We start from the raw sequence: 8691 nt of genomic DNA on the forward strand, positions 1-8691 counted from the left end.
CAATTTAGCAAAGTGGGATCATCTCTGTATCCTCAGATACCTTAAATATAATAGTTTCTTGTTTGAGCTTTTTATGTTGACTTCTGAAGTAAGGGATTAAGTAAGACTATTATGTCTCTTTTTTTTCCATGGCCTGTGGTGTTTTTTCTCATAAAATAAAGTGATTGATGTAATTTGTTTTATTCTGTTTCATAATATTTAAAGTGAAGAAATTGCTAGTTTCTGGATTAACTTACTCTGTAAAAATATTTTTATTAAATCAAACATTTTTATTAGAAATTATTTTCTCGTTCTACTACAGATTAGACTCAAGTATCTCATTTTTTGTTATCTCTGTAGCCACATAATGTTAGAATTGGTGTGTAAGCGAGGACATAAGTTCAAATGTTCACTGAAATAGAAATATAGATTAAGTCATTAAAAATAAATTACATGTTAATAGCATTCGTTCAGGCATTTGTGGATTAATGATGAATTGGATGAGGAGTGTTTCAGCATGCAAATTAAAATATTGTGTTAAGTAAAAGTGTTTTTAGAAACTTTAGGGATGAGTAAAAGACTATTTAACAGTGGGCTGAAATGCATCTTTGCATTGGGGGTTACATGTGTAAAACCACTGCAGTGGTACTAGCAATGTTACACAACCATCTGGGTACAAGAAGTGAGTAAAAATAGCTCTTTCCAATCTAGGTGGAAAGGAAGTTTTACACATGCAAAATAGAATTATCCATATTGGAATTTTGCCAAATCTGATTCTCTCCTATTCAGGACTGACAGGAACTGAATTAATATTTGTTGTTTAATAATTTTGATGAGGTTCAAAAATTTGTAACATGCAAAATGAAATTCATCATCAATGTAGCTGGTCTGTTTGTTCATCCAATTCCATGTGAATTGCAAAATGCCACAATGGATTGGAGAAGTTGAGCCTCAAGCATCTGCTGAACTTCTTTCCTTGTGTAAAGGTTATGATAGTGAAAACAAAACTTCTGATCTCATTGTAACTGTTGTTCTGTAATGGATCAGCTGGTCCATGAGAGTCTCTTCATTTTCACAGTTCACTTGAGGACATCAGTATTTCCTGCACTTCATGTAAAACTGTGTTTTATGCTGAATCTTAGGGAGTGCTGCTAAGCCACTGTACATTTATTTGTGATTGTTATGGCTGAGTCTTTACAAAGAAAATGGGAACTTGTATTTATTTTTTTATAAAGTCTCTCTATTAAAAATGAAACCAAAAACTTCAGGACTTTGCTTGGGAATTTGCCTGAGCTTCATGTGAAGCATTTAGCACCTCTGCCTCAGCTGCTGTGTACAGTTCATACAACAATGTGTATATGAAGTAGTCACCACATTAAATACCTGTTCACAGTAGTCAGGCATTTGTCTACAATGTTACTGGATACTGTCCAATACTGTGTGTGCTTTGTTTACAGTTTTTGTAGATAAAAGTGTTTTGGGGGAAAGCTACAACTTAGTGAAAGGAAAATGGAAAAGAAACCCCAAATACAACTATTTACACTGCGTAATATAACTTAAAACAAGGTAATCAAGTCTGCAGAAGGAAAAATCTCACAAATTTTGTATGCAGCAGTGGCTGTGCAGTTGCTCTTTATTTTATTCTTCCTTATTTGCACCTGTATTTGATGGTGGCATTCTTCACTTCTCTCCCATGTATAGAAAACTGCCATAAGCTTCTAATTCTTCTTCCTTATGAACCTGGAGCAATCTCCAGAACATTAGCAGGCAATTTAAAAAGGGAATTTAGAGAATGCAATCAATAGGAGTGGGTAAAAAGGAACGAGGTGTGGCTGTGTCCGTCCTACCACCAGCTGTGTGCTTATGTCTTCCCAAAGAGACTCTCTCCAGGACCAGGTCAACATCCACAAATCCATGAAACAGAAAATCAGGAAGCCTAAATAATGCTCTCCCTGCTGACGAGGAAAACAATCAAGATGAAGCAAGGGTGAGGAAAAGAAGAACCAAAGGCCTGGTTTATGTGTTGTGAGGAGCTGTGATTGCAGTTTTGGCAGCTAAAAGGCTTAAAGCTTTAGCCCTGTCCTCTTGTTCCCTTTTGACCTGGAGAAGGGGCTTAAAAGGAGGTGCTGGATTTCGAGTGTTTGCAGGAGAATCCAAACACAGGCATAAGCTGCCAGTTTGTGAAGAGGCAGAAATTGGCTGCTTTGAAGCACTCAGCTGGTTTCCTAGTTCATTTCCATGCTGCAATAACCAGTTCCATGACTGAACTGCAGAATGTTTTTAACAAACCAAAGTCCTGGCTTTGTGAACACTTTCAAGTAGGTGCAGCCAGAAGCTTCTTTTCAGAAATTATGAACAAGCTGAAGTAATAATGGAGACAGTTCCACTAGCCCACAGCAAGTGCACCACTGATCTAGAGACAGACTCCTCGTCTGGAGCGTGGATTGCGGGACAGACTGTCCAGCATGAAAAACAAAGCATCCTTGCAGAAGCTAATACTTGAATTGACAGGGAGGCTTCATGCAGCACAGATGGAACACCACTCACTGCACCTACAACTTGCAGAATTCACATGGAATTTCAGTAAGATGAGAAAAAGAAGCTGACAAAGCCCAGAGCCTGTGAGAACAATTAAACATGCTTCAGCAAAAATTCATCACCCATGAGAGGTTTGACAGTGTAGGAGGATTAAATAATGCAGACGTTGGAAGCATCAGGCACAATCACTTTTGAATGAACAGGAGCAACAGCTACAGGAGTGAAAGAAAAAACTGGAGTTGCACCCAGTGAAGCAGCAGATCAAAGCCAAGTCTTCCATGAAACTCTAAAAGAAGACACATAGAGAACATCTGGCCATGGACTAGACCTGACAACTTCTCCTGACAGAAGGAAAGAGAAGACAACTGTGGGAAGGGCTGCATTTTATAACTCAATCTTTATTTCAGACACCCAAACTTAAACCTCACTTTGCTGTGATTTGTCCATGGAGTTAGTTTGTTGTCTTACTCTCTACTTTATTATTTTATTTGTTCTAAAATCACAACTTTGTGCATTAAAATCTCTCGGAAATAATAATGAACAAATAAAACAACACACAACATACCCTCCATCCCCCCTTTATTTCTTTTGGCACAATAGATTTTAAATGACTACATGACACAGAATTAGCAAAACCACAGCTGAAAGCCATTTACAGAGATCAAGTCACAAATGAGAAATGAAGTTTTGAGACATATCCCAGACAGTGTGAAATGTTATGGAGTTTTTATCTCTTGCAATTAAAACCTTCAGTCTTAAGGATATATCCCAGGTATCCTGATGGATGTGTGCTGTAAGACAAAACCTGAAAGAAGCTCAGGATACCGTGGCTGGTGCCAGCAAAGAGTTAAATCATCTGCATGCTAAGTGTGCAGACAGCGAGAATTTAACAGGAACTTTAAAAAGAGAGTTACAGAAAGTACAGCAGTGCTCAGAGGAGAAGAAAGTGCTTTTCCAGGATCCTGTAGGGTGGGGTTTATTCAGTTGTTGTTGGACATCCACGCTCCCATCGGGGGCTCGAAATCTCTCGGTTCAAGAGGTTTCACGAGAACCTTTCCCTAAGCCTGACTCCCTCCTGATGGAGGGAAATGTGCTCCTTTGGTGCAGAGAGCGCCCTGCTTTGAATTCTGTCCACAGACATTCCAAACTTTCTGGCTGTTTGTTCCTCTCTCTGGCCGAAGAGTGCGCTGTGCTGAGGATTCGCACATCTCAGTCTGGCTTTGGTGTCAGGGGCTCCTTTGAGTGTCCTGCACTTTTATTTGACTGTCGGGAGCCCTCCAGCCTTAGGAGATGTCTGGGAGGCCGGAGAGAGCAGCGGGAGCCCCGGCAGAGCCCCGCGCTGGGTTCGGGCCATTGTGGCATCACCGTGCGCGTCCGTGGCAACCGTGGAATCGCCGCCTCCGGCTCCGCGTTTGTCCCGGCTGGTCCCGGCACTCCAGGTCCTGCCCTGCCGGGAGCCGCTGCCCTCCGACCGTCCCATCCGGTCCTGCTGGAGGAGGAGCAGCCTCGCAGCAGCTCCAGGCACCGGCGGCACTGTCCGGTGAGTTCTGTGCTTTCACTGCGCCTTTGGGACTCGCTCCAGGCTTTGCCGGCTTGAAGTGAGTGCGGTTAGATTTTTTCAGATCACGTTTAGATTTATTCTTGAGTGGTGTCTGTCACCTTCCAGTGTCGTGGGACCTTCCAATGTCTTGTTGTCACCTTCTGCTATCCCCGGTTTCTGCTCCGAGCCCTGTCCAGCCTGATCTTGGACACTTCCAGGGATGGGACAGCCACAGCTGCTCTGAACAACCTGTGCCAGGGCCTCAGCACCCTCAATGAGGAGAATTTCTTCCTCATATCTAGTCTAAATCAGTGGCCTGTTCTGAAGTATTCAGCATATATTCAGACGTTTGCAGGAAGAAACTGACACAAGTTTTTAATGACACATCAAACATAATTCCCCAAGCAAAAGCTTCCTCTGCTGTTTCATTTAATTATGGAACTCCCACAAGCTGCTCCATGGCACTGGAATTTTTTTTTCCCTAGGTGAAATAGTCTGCTTTTTGAATTTATCCCTTTGTGTGCTAGGAAGGTATTGATACCTATTTTCACAGAGGAATATTGCATATTCAAAATCTTTAGCATTGCCAGGTGACACTATTCAGATTTAATTTTTACTTTTCCTCTGTGTGACTTTAGAGTAATTTAAAGAAGTTTTGCCATTTCAGAATGATGTGGATATGACAGAAAACATTTTGATTCTGTTATGAAACAAGTTTGTTGGTTTTGTTTTAGGTTTTTTTGCTGTTCATTATGAGACTTTGGTGTAAGCTGCAATAATAAACTCATGTTACTAAAAACTTAATTTTTTAGTTCTCAGGGCTACATCTCAATGAAAAATTCTGTGCTATTTGTGAAAGAGTTAGCAGCCTTCAGCATAGCAAGTATTCTATTAGACAGGCAACCTTGTTTATTTAATCTACTTAAAAAATCCTCGTGCTATCATTTATCACCTTTAGAATTGTTTTGAAGAGAAGCAGAGTTTGCAATCTGCTTAGGAGAACGTTGCTCAGTCTACACAAACATAACATTTTTTTATTGGTATTCTGAAAACTCTGAGAGTGGATATTCTGCTATATATGTATTTATTTATTTACAATGTTCAGGCTTGGAGGACTAGCAATACAATTCTTTTTTTAAAGCCAATGTCAACTTTCAATTGTGATAATTACTCAAGTGACATGGTGGTAACTGTTCATGAGTGGTTAAAAAAAACTGAATATTTTAATGAGTTGAAAAATAAAGTAAAGCATGTCTTTGCTAGAGGCCTTAGTGGTTTTATGTTATAGAACAGACTCATTGTTGATGGTCAACAAGTAATAGTACATATGGCTAATTATGTTCTTAATTCCCCGCAGTTTATAGACTTAACAAACTGTGTTTTCACCACCATTGTCTTCAGAAAACCGGTGAGGTCCAGTTCTGGATTGTTAGGTCTAGCAGTTATTTCCTGCTTTTGTGGCTTATTTAATTTCTAGATGCCTGAAATGATGCAATTCAGGCTGAGGAAGTGCCCAGATCTGGTGTGATACATGCAAGCTGTCATAGAGTCATCAGGAGGTGGAGAGAGTTTCTGCCAGCACGTAGGAATACTGCCCAGGAGGCACAGCAGGGTTTTCCACATTAATTGAGGTGGCAGAGGTTGGCTTTAAGTCTTACCATGAGCCCTGTGTTTTAGAACTCGATAGGAGTTTGATCTTTGGCACAAACTCCTTGTCTGTCTTTAGTCTGTACAAAACTGCCAGTTACATAGGAACAGCAAAATTCCACAAATGCGGACTTTGGTTAGAAAATCAGACTGCAGTCTGCTCCTTCAGCTGCAGAAGTTTAGCAAAATTACAGCGCTAGGGAGTAAGGGAAAGAACATTTCTCTCTGTTGCAAAATGACTCTGCATTTCCTGCCAGCTGTGGAATTGAAGCTAGTGAGAAGCTGGTTTTCTGCCATGGTCCATGTTGACTGCAACCAGCAGACTTGTGAAGTGAACACTGAGAATTGAGGTTTTGAACTACAAAATACCTTCTGCAGTGTAGAACTCAAGAGCTATTTCACCTGCTCATGTGCTTTCTTGAAGATTCTTAAAGTCCTGCTATAAATGGTGTCTTAGATAAAAACTGCAGTTGGTAAACAACATGTTTTAGTTCAAAACCAAGTGTTGATGAACTAGTAATAGATGAAAATGGAAGTAGAAGACATTCTCTGAATTGTCTTAGACTGCAAATTGTGCATGCTTTGAAACTTTCCACACTTTTGTGTGGTTTTTTCTTTGAATCTTCTGAGAGCTTTATGGTTGTAGTGCTTCTAGTTGTTACATGAAGATGAAAGGAAAAATCTCCAAGCTGGTAGTATCAAGCTTTCATAAAGTACTGCATTTGCTGGCCATGCTGTGATAATTAAAGTATGATAGAAAGCAAAAATTCTTAAGGCCAGTTTCCATTTTATTTGAAAATGTTTAAGTAGGCAACCAAAATGAAGTGGTTAACATAATAATAGTTCAGCAGTTCTGTCACTGGTTGGCTGGGGTTTTTTCCTTTGTTTTTGTTGGTTTGGGGTTTTTTGGTTCTAGACTAAGAAAAAAAAATTGGGGTTTTCTGATACAGATTTGTAGTTTCCACCAATTGCATTGTGAGTTCAGAAGCTGTGTTCATAAAATGCTATTTCAATAAGGTGTCTAATGCTTTTTTCCCCAGTATATAATATAATGTTCTCTCTTTTAATTCTCTAGTACACATTTTTCATTTCCATAGCATCTTTAATTTGCTACTTCTTGTAGTGTCATGTAAGTTTTGTCTTTCAATATTTAAGCATTTGTCTGCAGCTAAAAACCTGAAATTTTATCCTTTAATAGTAGTAATGTCTTTAAAGGCAAGATTTATTCTAAGTTACCAATCCCTCCCTTGATGGTATTTGTGTCTCTTTTGCCAGTCAAAAAAACCAAAACAAAGTGAGAAAACATATGTCATTAGGTAAATTTTTGGTCATGACAATTTTTTATTATGTACAAAAAGGTAGGAGTAAATTGCTCACTTTTAATTTAGAAAGATCTATTAATTAAATGTCAGTACAGTTTCATTTCTGTAAAAAATACTTCATGTAGACAAAGGTATGGTACTTTAGTATTTCATTTCTGTATTATATTATACTAATGTAGTGCTTAATTTAATCCTATTTCTTTTATCAGTGTATTTCACATTTATTGCCCATAAACTCTTGCAGTTTTGTGTGGAGAAAACTGTTATTGCAGTCTTTATTATGTACTTAAAATAATGTGAAAACAAACATATATCAAATAATGTGAACACTTATTTTCAAGTACAGAAAGAACTTGAAAGTTTTCTACTTTGAAGTTACTAATAATTTCACTTAAAGTTATTTAAGTATTAATAAATATGTTTTTGATATACATTCTTGTATGTGTATGTATAGATATGTATGTGTACGTATTTATGTGTGTGTGTATATACAAATTTGTATATTCTATGTTTTCATTTTCCACTTAATAAACAGAAACTTGGTTTTGACTCTTTTATTACTGCTTGGTGTGATTGAGGGCTGATTCTGCTCATTTCCAAGCAGATTTTGTTAATAGCTGGAATAGTAGTGGAAATTAAAATAGAACAGGGTAGTTTGGAGGACTACACCTTTAATTTGTGTAGTGTTTGTGATCTGTTGTAAGTATGTAAAAGAGAGTTTTTTTCCACATTGATGCATTTGTTTCATGACAGAGATGGTTTTGAGATGGTAACTCGTGTTAAAAAATGAGACTTACTGTGGAGACAAAAAGCTGGCCAGTTATTTTAACTTACATGATTGGAATTATGTTTTTAAGCCTCCTGCAAGTTAATTATCAAAAATTATGGAAGTTCATTATCGAAAATAAAGATACTGAAAAATAATGATGAACACATTGTGCTTAAATCAACTTTGGTAATCTTCAAAGAGCAATAGTAGACAAAAACTGCACAAAGTAATTTTACTTATGTGAATGTTTAAAACTCTTGGCCCATGCTTGGGTAATTGAAGTAAAGAAGCATTGGAACTTTAAAGGAATACTCATGTGTTTTGAAAACACATTTTTTAGATCAGGCAGTGATATAGAAGGACAGCTGTTGCCTCAGGACAGAAATCAACCAGAAATGGACACCAGTGAAGATTTGAGAAAGAAAATCCAAGAGCTTGAGAAAAAAACCTTGGACTTAACCAATCAACACAGTCAGTGATGTAAGGATTTTGTTTGCTTGCTTGCTTGCTTGCTTTATTTTACCCTTGAAATGAATGTAAGTTGTTTCCTTAAATGCAATTTGTTTCCTTGAAATAATCCTCTCATCGGGTGAATCAAAATCACAGGTCACTAGTTGGAAAATAACAAAGCAGCAGCCCTGTACAGACCTCTCATGCCTGCCCATAGGAACTGGTATCACTTTCAGTGTCATTGCTGATAGTTGAAGGTGTGTGTGAGAAACTGGAGCACTACACAACAGCAAAGTCATGCAGAAGAATATTTTGCACCTCCAGCTTTGAAATTCTCCATGTAAGACATGGTTGCTTTGTTTGAGTGTTTTAATCCTGGTAATTCCAGGGATCCATTTTAGAGAATCACCCCACCATTGATGGAATAATGGGAGCACAACAAGAGC

The 8691-nt window shown here is 38.3% G+C and overlaps 1 protein-coding gene across 1 annotated transcript; it reads left to right on the plus strand.

Annotated features, from left to right (window-relative positions):
- Nucleotides 1–3258: 3258 nt before the first annotated feature.
- LOC117011514 lies at nucleotides 3259–8357 on the plus strand. Its single transcript, XM_033086924.1, has 2 exons — nucleotides 3259–4057; nucleotides 8136–8357. The coding sequence occupies exons 1-2, from the start codon at nucleotides 3302–3304 to the stop codon at nucleotides 8145–8147; spliced, it is 768 nt and encodes a 255-aa protein (XP_032942815.1). The 5' UTR covers nucleotides 3259–3301; the 3' UTR covers nucleotides 8148–8357.
- The last annotated feature ends 334 nt before the right edge of the window (nucleotides 8358–8691 follow it).

This window comes from Catharus ustulatus, unplaced genomic scaffold (genome assembly GCF_009819885.2).
Source record: "Catharus ustulatus isolate bCatUst1 unplaced genomic scaffold, bCatUst1.pri.v2 scaffold_73_arrow_ctg1, whole genome shotgun sequence".
Lineage (NCBI taxonomy): Eukaryota > Metazoa > Chordata > Aves > Passeriformes > Turdidae > Catharus > Catharus ustulatus.

Coding starts and splice junctions, on each gene's coding strand:
- LOC117011514 (XM_033086924.1), top strand. CDS start 3,302: ATGTGTGCTGTAAGACAAAACCTGAAAGAAGCTCAGGATACCGTGGCT.